The sequence below is a fragment of the Neoarthrinium moseri genome, assembly GCF_022829205.1.
Source record: "Neoarthrinium moseri strain CBS 164.80 chromosome Unknown scaffold81_Wmoseri_CBS_16480, whole genome shotgun sequence".
Classification (NCBI taxonomy): Eukaryota; Fungi; Ascomycota; class Sordariomycetes; order Amphisphaeriales; family Apiosporaceae; genus Neoarthrinium; species Neoarthrinium moseri.
The window spans coordinates 70,980-84,932 of NW_026055195.1; the positions used below are offsets into that span (position 1 = coordinate 70,980).

Genomic DNA, 13,953 nt, shown 5'->3' on the forward strand with positions numbered 1-13,953 from the left:
CATTCACCACAAAAGTTGGATTGTTTTCAACCAGCATCTTTCCCTAATCCTACCCACCTCACAACACTACCACTTCACATCCCTTCACAGCTTGATAACTTGGACCTCATTTGGCACTGTCATCTGGATATCGGTATCCACACAAATTTCCTCGCACAAACGCATCATCACTTCACACGTCAATCATGTCTTCCGACAAGAAGTCCGCTACTCCCAAGAAGGCCGAGCTCACCGAGCGTGAGCAGCAGGTGCTGGCTGCTTCCTGGCAGTGTTTCAAGACCGAGCCCGAGGTAAGTCAACCGCCTTCTCATCTCACCTTCCGCCATCTGAAACTATCCCGACAATGAATTATTTTTATCTGGTCCTCCCGATTTTCTGAGAAGCCGCTCCTCTGTGTGCTTGGCGGTGATTTCACTATGCATGACGTGCTAATACGGCCTTTCCAGATTGACACCGTCAAGCTTGCTGCTCTCGTTGGCTACACCAACCCCCGCAGCTGCACCAATGCCATGCTCGCAATCAAGAAGAAGCTCGCCGTCCTGGCTGAGATGAATGGCGGTGATGCTGCTGGTGGTAGTGTCAACTCCACTCCCACCAAGGCAGGCACCAAGAAGACTCCGACTTCCCGCAAGCGCAAGTCTCCCGACGTCGAGACTGGCTCTGGTGCTGAGCAGGGAGATGCTGATGTTGAGGCTTCCCCTTCGGTTGTCAAGAAGGCTCGCACACCTCGCAAGCCCAAGGCCAAGCCGGCCAAAAAAGCCACCAGCATGGTGGACGACGACATTGTAGCCGCGACTACCGAGGCCAAGGCTGAGCCTATGGAGGTTGAGGACGACGTCGTGGTCAAGGATGAGGGTGACAACGATGGAGCGGACATCGAGCAGGAGGGCGAGAAGGAGATCGCGGCCGATGGCGAGATCTAGACGCACTCATTCATCTCTACACCAGGCATTCTCTTCACTTTGGACGGATGGGAATTAGCAACATGTCCGAGCGTTTCTGGCAAGTGTGTAAATACATTCTCGGGTCTCATTGTTTGAGACCTCGGTGAGGAGAATCATCGCACATGGGCATGAACAAATGGTTTTGCAATGATTTAGGTACAGGACAGGAAATGGCATCTTGTGACCAAACCCGCCTCTCAAAACATAGGAGTGACTTGTGCTTGAAGCTGTCATTTGTGTATAGATCGAGCTCTTACTTACTGACCAGCAGAATATGGCAATTACCCCTCGCCTTCAGTGTTTATCGTGATACTCTACTCTTGTTAAAATGCATAATACACAATAACAGACATATCGCAAGCCCTTCCGATCGAGTTGTTACGTGTACCTCGGCGCCTTCTGGGCCCTGCGTCATTCCGTTCATCACGGCCTCCTGACGAGCAGTTCTCTTGTTGTTTCCAAGCCCATCGGGCAAGTATTCGTGCCTGTCAACGCTGGGTGAAGAAAAAAGGTATGGCGCAAGGAGATGTTGGAGGTCTCTTCTATTTTCATTACAGACATGATAATGTTCTATGGTTCGCTGTCCAAACTCGACAGCTCTAGAAATAAAAAAGGACACTGGCGACGAAGCAGCATGTGGCAGGAGACGCGTGATGATGACGACCCGGTTGGGTCACTTAAGGAGAAGCTCTTTGTTGTAGTGCAGAAGTCATTCGTCCCGGACTCGGAGTTCGACAAGACGACCCGTCACGAGCCAGCAACGGACCAGAACCCACGAAGCCACCAGATACAGGATAAGCATTTGGCGAACATGGGAAGTGTCCTGGATAGCCAGTCAGCGTTCGGCATTCCGGATGGTTCGCCCGATGGATCATATTATGACCCGGGGGTTTTCTCTCCACCTCCCACCAACAACCCCGAAGACATGATGGCATCCAGGGGTCAATTAGCTTGTAAGCTCCACTCCATGGCGGCATCGCCCGTTTTATTCCCCGAATCTCTCGGCCCTTCGGCTCTAACACATCCACCAGCACGCGACCTCCTCAAATTCGCTCAAAAATCCCATGCCCTTCCCCAACTTTTCCTTGCTGGAATCTAGACCTTGGTCGCTGTTTCTTGGCATCTCTACATGACCAATCTATTACTACATACGGGGTCTGCATAGATACGCCCACTGTAGTATACCTATCACCAAAAACCGGACTTAACTCTAATTCAACGTCCACCCGGAAGGAGGCGTTATCGGCTATTCGCTGACGCAGCGGCTCGGCCCCGCAAAGTAGCAAACAAGGAGGAAATGCCCGATTCCATAAAGGGCCCAGATGAGAAACCACAACATGAGGTAATAGATGCATCCGGCGGACGGGACTCGAGCACCGAGGACAAGGAGAAGCTGGCAATGAAGGATGTCGCGGAAAAGTCGATCGAGGCCGCGCCGGAACCTCCGCCGCCGGTAGAGGAGGATGCGACTGACGAGGACGAAGAAGCAGGACAAGATGCTCCTGCCGATGCCGGACGTACTGCATCACGTGCCTCCTCGACCAGGTCCAGAGCGTTGAGTATAGTCCCTAGGGCTAAACGACGGGGGTTATTTGCGCAGCTGGCATTGCTGCCGGAGGTAGACCGTCCATACGACTATTCGAACAAGGTGAAATGGACCATCACCACTTTCGTGGCTATTGCTGGCGCTGCGGCGCCGATGGGTTCGGCGATCTTTTACCGTGAGTAGACACGCCGTCCGAAAGTCCACAATGGCTTGATACTTATCCCATGACAGCTGGATTGCCTGAGATATCTGTGGAATTCGGGGTCTCCTCCACAGTCGTGAATTTATCGGTTGCCTTCTATATGCTAGCCATGTCGATATTCCCCCTATGGTGGTCCTCATTCTCTGAGACACTCGGTCGGCGCACCATCTATCTGTCGTCGTTTTTGCTCAATGTCGTGTTCTCCTTGATTAGTGGCTTCAGTGTCAACATTGCCATGCTGATTGTCTTCCGGATCTTGTCTGGTGGTGCAGCAGCGTCTGTCCAAGCTGTTGGCGCGGGTACTATCGCGGATGTCTGGGAATCAAAGGAGCGCGGGCGAGCAATGGGAAGTAAGTCATCCAACTGGTAACGCCTTGTTCCACGAGACATTCGGCCCCTCGGTGAAGGCATGCTCATTGAGGAGCTGGATCAACTACAGCTGGCTAACCTCGAACCTTGCAGTGTTTTACCTCGGGCCACTGATGGGACCGCTTCTCGCGCCGATCATAGGCGGTGCGTTGACTCAAGCATTCGGCTGGCGAAGCACCATGTATTTCCTCACGGCGTATGGTGCCGTCTGCTTCGTGCTGATCTTGTTCGCCCTCCCCGAAACCCTCGCCAAAAGGAAGCCCCTCGTCCCGCCGGCGAGGCAGGGCGATGAGCCCCTGTCTCGGGTCTCGACCACCCGCTCGGTTCAGGTGCGAACCAGAAAGGCCGGCAAGTTCCTCAAGCGGGCGTTTGTCGACCCGCTCGAGGTGGTGACCTACCTCCGGTTCCCGGCGGTGGCCATCGTGGTCTATTACGCGGCCATCACTTTCGGATCGCTGTACGTCCTCAACATCTCGATCCAGTCGGCCTTCTCGGAACCGCCGTACGGCTTCTCCGCCCTCATCATCGGCTTGCTGTACATCCCCAGCTCGCTCGGCTACTTCATCGCCTCACTGCTGGGCGGGCCCTGGCTCGACCGCATCATGGTGCGCGAGGCCGAGCGCGCCGGCCGCTACGACGCCCATGGCAAGCTCATTTACTTGCCCGAGGACCGTATGCAGGAAAACGCGTGGATCTCAGCGACCCTATACCCCGGTGCGCTGGTCTGGTACGGGTGGACGGCGCAGAACGGCGTGCTGTGGATTGCGCCGGCTGTGGCCAACTTTTTCTTTGGGCTTGGGTCCATGCTAGTCTTCAGTGCCGCCACGACCATGCTGACCGAGTTCATGCCGCGGAGGAGCAGCAGCGGTGTGGCTCTCAACAACTTTGTGCGGAACATCTTCAGCTGCACGGGCGGTGTTGTCACGCAGCCGCTCATCAACGTTATGGGAAATGGCTGGCTCATGACTGCGGTTGGACTGCTGGCGTGGCTCAGCGGCAACATCTGCCTTTGGCTACTTCGGAGGAATGCTCAGAAGTGGCGAGCGCAGATGGATAAGGAACTAAACAAGTGATTCATACTGCAGTTACATTTCTAGAATTAGATACCTTGAAGAGAAGAGCCTCAGTGGCCATTCATTATCCGAGTTTGCAGAAAATGTTGTTTAATGAGGTGAAAGTACGTGCATGTCACAGGCGACGTCTCAATATGGTGGATCTCGTAATGATGGTATTATTGAACTGTACTCTATCAGCCAGGCCAGGCTGGTTCCTTTTGTGTATCCAACCCATGTGCGTCGACACGCACCTTCGTGTAATGTCTGGGACCGCCCCAGACCCCCTGGAAAGCAAATATAAGGGATATCTATAATACCTGTCACTGAGGCAACGACCTAGATGTTCAGGTCGTACGTATATAAATAGCCGTAACGCCATCCATGAAAAGCCGCACCCACATCCTATTTGAGGGGGTCGTAAATGCGGTCCTTGATCCATTTGGTCAAGGCGACATCGCCCCACTCTTCCCACTCAACCCATTGGGACTCCGGGAGTTCGCTGACGCCTTCACGACGAGCTGCCTTCATGACTTCGCGAGCCACAATGACACTTGCGTCTCTGACACGCTCAATGCGAGGGTAGATCAGACCCTTGTGGATCTCCTCGGCGTTGAGGGATTCTGACAGAGAAGAGGCAGAGATGTAAACCATCTCATCAGTGACCTTGCTTGCCTTGGCAAGGATGGCACCCAACCCGAGACCAGGGAAGACATAAACGTTGTTACCCTGATTGGGGTAGTACGTTACTGCGCCCTCGGTCGTCTTGATGGAGATGGGCGAGAACGGAGAGCCCGAGGCGAAAATGACTGTGCCCTCGGTCCACTGGATGGCCTGCTCAAAGGTACACTCCGCCTTGGTAAGGGGGTTGCTGAGCGGGAACAGGATGGGCCGGCGTCCGACGCCACCAGCGTCAACGGAGGCCTTCAAAGCTCGAACAACGGATTCCGTGAAGACTCCGAACGTAGCAGTAAGACCGACGAGCGCAGATGGGCGGACGTACTCAATGACCTCCTCCAGGCTTCGGAACTGGTGGCCATTATTGTCGGTACGAGCGAAGTACTTCTTGTGCTCGGCGAGCTTGTCACCACGGTCGAGTGTCACGAGACCCTTGGTGTCGACGAGCCAGAACTTGTCCTTTGCGGCCTGTTCCGAGAGTCCTCGTCGGGTGTAGTACTCGACCATCTGCTTGGCAACACCAACACCGGCAGAGCCAGCGCCCATGAAGACAAGGCGTTGCTCTTCTATCGGGACGCCAGAGAGGTTGACAGCGCCAATGTAACCGCCAAGAACAACCGCACCAGTGCCCTGGATATCGTCATTGAAGCACTTGTACTGGTTGCGGTAACGTTCTAAGAAGTTGAAAGCCTTCTCGGTCTCGAAATCCTCAAACTGAACCAGCATGTTGGGGAAGACCTCGTGGACGGCCTCCATGAACTCATCCATGAACTCCTCCATGACGGCAGGAGCTGGTCGCCTGGCACGGAGACCGAGGTAGAATGGGTCCTTGAGGTTATCCTCGTTTGCTGTACCACAGTCCAATACAATTGGCAGGGTCTTCTCCGGGTGGATACCTGCAGCTCCGGTGTACAGGGCTAGCTTGCCAATCTGGGGTAGTCGTTAGCCTCGCAGATTGGGACAACAGCGGTAGGATGACTTACAGAAATACCAACACCATTGACACCGAGATCTCCCAAACCAAGGATACGAGATCCGTCAGTTACGACGCAAATCTCGGGACTGGGGTATGGCCAATTGCGGAGAATTGTCTTGATTGACTTTCGCTGCTTGATGGAGATATACAGAGCCTCGGGGCGAGTATATAAAGTAGAGTACTGCAGGCAGACATCGCCAATTGTGGGCGTGTAGACCAAAGGCATGAGCTCGCGGACATTGTCGATGAGAACACGGTAGAAAAGGTCGATGTTCTGATCCTTCAGGGAGGACAGGTAGAGGTACTTGTCGATGTTCGTCGTCCTGGTGTTGATCATCTTCATGCACCTCGCAACCTGAGTCTCGACGCTCTCCATGGCGTGTGGGATTAATCCAGTCAAGTTCTTGGATACTCGTTCTTCTGGTGTGAAAGAGAGGCCTGTTTTCTTGGGTTAGTCCCGGGCAGGTAACTTGATATGCATGCTTGGGCCGAGGTGTGTATAGTATAGTAGAAGACATACCTTTGTTCCAGAGGGGCTCTCGTAGGACTTGGTAACCACAGGCCGACGACTTGGGCACGTAGTCTGTATTCCTGTATTGTTGGACCTCGCCGTAGTGGTTTTGGGAGTATCCACGAAGACCGTCGAGGGAAGCCATTTTCATTTGAGCTTCGATGGCGCGGATGTCGACGGAAGACATTGGGTTGAACTGGGAAAGGGACCGCCGGGAAGATATGGACATGCGTTTGGACACGGAGGACGAGGAGGACCGGGCAGAGTTAACGGAGTACGAGGGACTGGACGACCGTGGTGTGGAAATGTCTGAGCTAGCGGTGCTGTATGTGGTTGAGTTGAACGCCATTGGGCGCGGAGAGGGTCGGTGCAAAAGCGAAAGGAAAGAGAGGGACCTCCGGTGTAAGTGGCCGCGGGCGCTGACGACCGAAGCTGTCTTTGCGCACTTTTTTCTCGAAGAAGCTTCCGCGTGTGTCTCGGGAAGGCTAGTCAAGGATCGGGTGATGGACCAAGGCGGCCGGGACCCAGTGGGATGATTAGGATTAATGTGGGTGGTAGTATGCGAACTCGCGCTGCGGTCGAACTTATTGCTGCTAATCAAACTTCCCCGTCGGGCAGCAGCTGTGCCCGCCGCGAGGCGTGGGCGGTTTAATAAGATTCCTTGTGTCGAGCGGAGGGCCCCCGTCGGGGACCCTGCACTGAGACTCCTGGCCATCCCGGCGTTGCGAACCGTGGCCAGGGGAGAGGAGCGGTTTCGTTGCGGTTTCATGCAACGTCAAACGGGCCAGGCTGATCGTCGACTTGTTTTCTCCTCTTGGCCCCAGAAGAACATTGATGGGGGGGAAAAAGGGAACCCAAGCAGACCAAGCAAACCAAGGCCGTCGATGCGGCAAGTTACGGAAGCAGAAGGCGCTGCTGTCTCTAGGAGGACATCTGTGCAACACTAGCTGCAGGGTACGGATAACCAGACTTCCTGAAGAAAGCCAATTCGAGGTGGCATATGCAGTGGTAGTTCAGGTAGGTATGTAGCAGGTCCCAATGATGGACCAGGCCGATATCGTGAGCTCTGACGCTGCGGGCGTGATTCATACACACGCACTCTGAGCGATAGAGCTCCGTACCTGGCCTGCTCAATCTCCGGGAATTCCTCTTGATATTTGGTTCTAACCTAGATTTTGTTGGGCCCATAGAGGGTCCATAATGGGGTCCGGAAGCTAAAAACGTCTAAAACTGGCACTTCTGCTGCAAGGTTGTCTTCTTTTCGGGGTTCGAACAAAAGTCAGCTCGTCGTTTGTTGAATCTCACCGAGTGAGTGTGTGCGAGTGCGTGCGTGCGTGCGTGTTCAACGAGCAGCGCAGCAGGCCAATGGTGAGGCTGCAAATGTAAGACTTGGCACGCCATTGCAGGGCGGCAGAACGTGGGATCGGCCTCCCAGAGGTCCCAGAGCCTCCAGCCTGCCAATCATGGCAGAAACTGCACTCAGCTAGACTCGCTCGCCTGGGGGTTAGCGGAGGTGGGGGAGCCGCCGACCTCTGGAGTCTGCACCCGGGCTGGCGCTATCCCCACGGCATCGGACACCAACGGGGCCCTCGTGGAGACATCCGCGTTGGACGGCCACGAGCTGGGCTGGATAGACTTGCCATTTCAAGACACGGGAAGCCATCGTCGTGTGCGGCTTGCTCACGATGCGCAAGTCAGGTATCCAGCTCTGGCCAGCTCTGGCTAGAGGTCCCAGGCCTGAGGTACGCGACTCCATTTGGCTCCCTACGAGTGAAACTGGATATGGGCAGGGGGGCCGGCACTCTCAACCGGTTGGGCGCAAACGTCTAGAAGTTCGGGGAGGATCCCCTGTCGCTGCAGCGCACCGCACTGCACGTCTACTGGATTCCGTCCGATCCATGCAAGGCAATTGACCCCTGCCTGGGCCCCCAGAGCTGACTGTGCCTGCATAAGTCGGGATTCTCTCGACTCTGAGGTCAACGGAGAGAGCGCAAATCATACATGAGGATTTACACCGAGTAATCCCAATTGCGTTGCCAAGGGCCCGTGTTGGTTCTTCAAACCCCCCCCAAGATCCCCCTTTTACACAGTACAAAGACAAGCATAGACAACGACTCGCGGGCTGAGTCGATCCGCCCAAAAGGGGATGTCGTCCAATACTCCATCGTGGAAGAAAAAGAAAAAAGTTCAGACGGGGTCTAGGATCCTTGTCTGGGGCACGCGACTCCGACCCATGCTACAGTTGCATCGCATCTCCCCGACTTCTTCCGAGAACCCATGCGGCTAAGCTAATGCGGCGCCCACCTGGTCGGGAACCGGGACTCGGGGAGTTGCACGACCCTTGACCACTTTCCGAATCCAAAATGCTTGCGCCTCGGGGGAATGAGTGCCACGTCCATATCAGCCCTGTCGAAACATTATGTCCGAAATTCTGATACGAGAGCAAAGGCTGCAGAGCTCTTGTGCGCGTCTGATGGGCTGCTTGACACTTCCTTCAGGAGTAGTCTCCACCGGCCTCAAACAGCGGCTGAGCTTCACGACGGACTCGCCTCACACTTCGGCACAATAATGCCTGCGTCGCGGAGCGCTCATCGCATGCTGTCTTGCTTGCCAGTCTTCGAGAGTCTACGGGGTCACTGCTCTGGGCTCGAGCTACAATTTTTTTTTCCCCTCCGAAAAGGTCGCTTTTTCTTCGTTTTCCCTTGTACTGCTGAAAAAGACTTGTAAGAATTACGAAGTCTGCTTAATCACCACAACGTCACATTTGAAAGTCACATTTGAAAGTCTGCGCTTGAAACATTATCTCAGAAAATAGCCATCCAGCTTCAGGCAGAAAATTATGACACTGTAGGTTCCTTTGGGGGTCTGTGGAACCCACCGAACCCACGCGATGCGATCTGTAGTTCATGCCATAGGACCCATCGATACGCTTAATCGAGCTTGGCTTTGAGCTTGGCTGTTCATTCCAACCTGGGAATTGCGTTATTGGACGACAAGGCTGAAACTCAACCAGCATACCTAGGCGAGTAGTGGTTCGAGGAGATGATAAAGACTAACTAAAAGCGATTCCTGTTACGCTTCCTCTCTTGACTGTACTGGCAAGCTCTAGCCGATGCAAATGACGATACGAGATCGACGTTCAATCAGTACATAGATCATCATGCATGTATAGAACGTCTAGTAGATTGCAGTATCACTATGCTTGTTAGATCCAACAAACAGTGGGAAATCGCGTTAGGGCAACTTGGCCATTTTCGTCTGGATCATATTTCCTGGATCGCTTGACTGGCGATGCTCAGATCATCGGCAAAGCAACAAGAGTCTTTGTCTCGTAAAACCTCCAGAAATCCGTGGAATCGGGTATTACCATCATATAGGCCGCGAAGAACAACGCCCGTAGTCTCAAAAGATCTGCAAGCCGGCGCAGTTGGGATTTGAGATCTGGCAGGTCCACCTTATTATTGCGGAACTCCGTTTCGAGTGCATCCTCAAGTGACTCCAGCGGACGTGTTTCATATTCCCTTGGGCGGGATGACCATGCCGCCCATATAGCTTTGAGTATTCTCACGCTAAAGGCATCAGCTATGTCTAGACGATGTTCGCCAGCCCAGTCAAACGCTCCGGGTCCAGGGACAAGCAACGGCCCTGCGTGTTGAGTTGCCTGACGCAACTCTCTGAGTATCTGCTGAAGCTCAGCATCGATCAGGTAGACCTGCAGCCACGTGAGATGCTCGGGCTTGGGATACTGTCCACGGGTGCCAGCATGACGCCTCTTAAACTTTTCTTGCCAAGCTGGCACGTCAAAGTCATGAAGCAGCTCCCGCATAACAGGGAAAATAATCCCACGATCAGAGACCTTCTGGCAACCAGTGCCGTCAAGGTTTTGATCTAATGGTGTCAGAAGTCCCCAGACCTCGGTGCAAGTATATTCGTTGCAAAATGCCCATCCTGATAAACCTTCCACGGTGCCTGGAGGCTCCCGACGGGTCGATTTAAACATGCCTTGGAATAATACACTCCTCAGTGTATCCAAGGGATGGTTCCATATGATGTGGAATGTGTCACCTTCACTGACTCGAACTCCTTCAGCTATCAAACGAAAGACTGACGTGAACGGCTTGAGCATTATCTGATGCGGAAACCCCGTCACTAGTGCAGGCAAGCAAGCTATGCTTGATGCGCACACTATAGATGGCCATCGGATTTCATAATCGCTCACAAGCTCCCGCCAGGCTACAAGCCAAGAGGCAGCCGACTCAGAGCCAGGCGGAGGTATGGTGCCCTTCAATGCTTGTCAGTTCTGTTAAATTTACAAGTCCTAGGCAGTCCGCTTCTTCAACATTACCTACAAGATCATCGGTGATCCGTGCTTCCTCGGTCAGACTGATAGTGTTCGCATATTCGAGATCTTCTGCCTCTGGCTCGTTTCCACGTTCGAGGCAATCCATAATCATTGAAAGGCTTTCACCCTCTCTCTTCACATGCCAGCCAAAATACCATGCCCCGGTTACTTGCTGACTCATGCGTAACTGCCATGCGCCTGGCATAATTGCTGCTGTGCACCGCTGTCTCGAGCTGTTGTTCTGGAACCTCACAACTCGGCCAAAGCCACTGACATCCTCCGTGGTAATGGATCCGAAATCCCCAACGGCCTTGAATTCCCTGCGTTCTGCACTGATTCTCACATCTGAGAGCCCCATTGTGAAAGCGAGAACACCCAGATGGAAGAAGTGGGCCTGTTGGGTCGGCACGTCAAGGGCTAGAGGAATGCATTCGGCGTCAACCTTGCCCTCTACCAGTGGCTCATACGTTGATATATCAAAAGCTGCGAGAAACTGAGCCCAGCTTGCTCTGGGTTGATTGCTTTCAAAGGGTTTGTATATGATTGTGGTTACTCTCCAGATGAGCCAGTACTTCCATGGAAGCTCTTCAGGGGATACCCAGTTAGCTTGTCGTTGCGAACCTTCAATGGCACAGGCAAGACCCCGGGACCCATCTCTACCATTATCGTCAACAGAAATTCGACAGATATCATGAAAATGTCTTACGTTACGATGCTGTGTTGCCCCTGCCAAATAGGGCGTATCCCCCAATAGTAGTCAGGGTGTTCTTGAAGCAGGCCCCGAAACAGCCACGTCAATTGTCCCTCCTTCTTGTCGACGTTCAAGTTTCTTAGTATTGGGGCTATGCTCAGATTTAGTTGAGGATAGTAGAACTTGCGTCTCCAACGAAGGAAACTCCATTTCTGGAGGACAAGGTTTGACGACAAGCCGATGGCCGGGAAGTTGCATTTCTGTCTCGCAGACTCACCCGCACCCGCATATTCAAGAAGAGCCTGGAGCGCTGAGGTGAAGAAAGCGGCCACAGCTATGACTGTCGCTGCAAGCGCAAGGCGGTTGGCTGTTGTTGCCAGTGAATTGTCTTCCTCAGACGAATCGCTGCCATTCAACTTTGAGTTCAGAGCACTCAAGAGCTCCAGGAGCATCTGCTCAACTTCGGTTGCGTTGCTGCCCATCGTTGGCACGTCGTTGGTGACGAAGTGACGAAGAAGCTCAATCTTTGAACCACACAGGCTTACTTTCCCGCCTCGGGAACTTGCAACATCGGCTCCTAGTGGGGCTGAATTCCATGCAGATCGGCTCAGCTCGGCCGCTCACCATTACCAGTGACGCATTCAACGGGATCGCGGAGCACAGCATACTTGGCAGTCTCTCTTTGAGCTTCCTCAAGTCCAAGTACAAATAGCCAGTTGTAAGCTCGAGTCTTTGGTAGTATGTCTTTGGACCAGAATCACGTGATTGTAACTTATAGACTTGTAGTCATAGGATTCAGGTCACTGAAGTAAGCAGAAGACCCACAATTCCTGATTTGTTACTCGGTTCTAAGAATGTCAACAAAGTGCTATATCACTATGTGTGTGCCGGGATTTCTTTTGTATCCGGGCTAAAGCCGAATGTAATTAATCTAGAGGCCACTCGCATCTGATATTAGCCGAGTGTGATGATTGGGCCTCTGAGGTAATACAACACCTCGGAAAGCTCGACTTTTGCTCCGTCCTACCAAACTGTATTGTATACGCCTCTTCCGGGGGCTTGCCATTCGGGCTAGTATTGCAACACCCCTCATTACAATCATCTATAGGGTGGCATAGAAGTGGCCCAATATTTATATCATGAATGATTCGCGAAGCCGAGAGCATGCTGCCATTTCCGGCGTGCTGATGCCGTTCAGCTTCAACTGAATAGCATTGAAGATGAGGTTCACACAATTTCTCCGGCTCCTTGCCATCGCCGGCCCGGCGCTCGCGGCGCTCGAAGTTGACGGAGACGCGTGCACAGTAACACCACTTGGGACTGGGACCAACGGCAAAGACCCTGACGACACACCCCAGATCCTGAGCGCGTTCAAGCAATGCGGCAAGAACGGACGCATCGTGCTTACGGAAGGCCTGTTCCACATCGGACAAGTGATGAAGACGACAGATCTGGCCAATGTGTCGATTGAGATCCACGGCACGCTCAAGTGGTCAGCCGATATACAGTACTGGCTGCGCAACAGCCTCTCGGTCACGTACGCTGGGCGAAGCACAGCCTGGATGTTGGGCGGCAATGATATCAAACTTCTCGGCTTCGGCAAGGCTCTGTTTGACGGCAACGGGCAGCTGTGGTACGACCAGAACCGCAATCAGGGGAACCAGAACGGGCGGCCGATCTCATTGACACTGTGGCACGCGCGCAACGTCCTCGTTGACGGCATCACCTGGCGCCAGGTCCAGTTCTGGCACACCTTTGTCGCCTACAGCCAGAACATCACCATGACCAACCTCGACATGAACGCCACGAGCAACAGCCAGTGGAAGACGGTCAATACAGACGGCGTGGACACATGGAACTCAAAGGACGTTGTCATCGCGAACTGGACAGTCACCTGTGGCGACGTGAGTGCCCCTGAACGCTCTAGTGATCACAGCATAGAGGTGGATGAGGCTAGCCTGAAGCATGTCTCCTGAGGAGGATGGCCTAGACGGCGCAGGCAAGAAGGTCCTTGATAAACTAATTGGGGCACAGGACTGCATCTCTATGAAAGGCAACAGCACGAACATCTCGGTGTCTAATGTGACCTGTCGAGAGAGTGGCTGCGCTTGCATCGGCTCCATAGGCTCTCAGCCATCGCAGCCAGACTACGTGGAGAACGTGTACTTCGACAACGTGACGTGCAAGCACTCGTCGAATGCAGCGTGGATCAAGACGTATAGTGGGACAGGGCATGTGCGTAACATCACGTTCGCCAACTTCCGCATCAGCGAAGTCGACCAGCCCATTTATGTGACTCCATGTATCTATTCCGCCAACGGGTGCGACTCCAGTCGCCTGGCCATCAGCGATGTGCGCTGGGTCAACATCACTGGCACCAGCAGGTATAACGTTGCTGCGGGCATCCATTGCAGTGCTGCGGCGCCGTGCAAGGGTTTCAGTATGGAGAACGTAAATATCACGCCCGCGGCCGGGGGTTCGGCCAAGTGGCTGTGTTCCAACATACAGAACCAAGGCAGTTCTGGGATACCATGTACGGGAACCTGTCCGGCGGACTGGCCACAGCAGCTGAAAGGAAATCGTTAAGCCGCAGAAGAACATCATGCGCGTGCTAAATCACGATAACGTCGTACATCGAATTT

The 13,953-nt window shown here is 53.6% G+C and overlaps 5 protein-coding genes across 5 annotated transcripts; 3 read left to right on the forward strand and 2 right to left on the reverse strand.

Moving 5' to 3' along the window:
* Positions 1–185: 185 nt before the first annotated feature.
* JN550_012201 (uncharacterized protein) lies at positions 186–923 on the forward strand (the record flags this gene model as incomplete). Its single annotated transcript, XM_049310651.1, has 2 exons — positions 186–290; positions 447–923. 2 exons carry the CDS (start codon positions 186–188, stop codon positions 921–923), a joined length of 582 nt encoding a protein of 193 aa, XP_049165829.1.
* A 655-nt stretch (positions 924–1,578) lies between these two features.
* Positions 1,579–4,134, forward strand: JN550_012202 (uncharacterized protein; the record flags this gene model as incomplete). Its single annotated transcript, XM_049310652.1, has 4 exons — positions 1,579–1,897; positions 2,207–2,665; positions 2,722–3,042; positions 3,155–4,134. 4 exons carry the CDS (start codon positions 1,579–1,581, stop codon positions 4,132–4,134), a joined length of 2,079 nt encoding a protein of 692 aa, XP_049165830.1.
* Positions 4,135–4,518: 384 nt separating this feature from the next.
* Positions 4,519–6,627, reverse strand: JN550_012203 (uncharacterized protein; the record flags this gene model as incomplete). Its single annotated transcript, XM_049310653.1, has 3 exons — positions 4,519–5,721; positions 5,775–6,205; positions 6,288–6,627. The coding sequence occupies 3 exons, from the start codon at positions 6,625–6,627 to the stop codon at positions 4,519–4,521; spliced, it is 1,974 nt and encodes a 657-aa protein (XP_049165831.1).
* A 2,946-nt stretch (positions 6,628–9,573) lies between these two features.
* JN550_012204 (uncharacterized protein) lies at positions 9,574–11,793 on the reverse strand (the record flags this gene model as incomplete). Its single annotated transcript, XM_049310655.1, has 3 exons — positions 9,574–10,560; positions 10,628–11,276; positions 11,327–11,793. The coding sequence occupies 3 exons, from the start codon at positions 11,791–11,793 to the stop codon at positions 9,574–9,576; spliced, it is 2,103 nt and encodes a 700-aa protein (XP_049165832.1).
* Positions 11,794–12,531: 738 nt separating this feature from the next.
* On the forward strand, positions 12,532–13,897 carry JN550_012205 (uncharacterized protein; the record flags this gene model as incomplete). The annotated part of the gene is made up of 2 exons (XM_049310656.1): positions 12,532–13,215; positions 13,346–13,897. 2 exons carry the CDS (start codon positions 12,532–12,534, stop codon positions 13,895–13,897), a joined length of 1,236 nt encoding a protein of 411 aa, XP_049165833.1.
* Between the last annotated feature and the right edge of the window lie 56 nt (positions 13,898–13,953).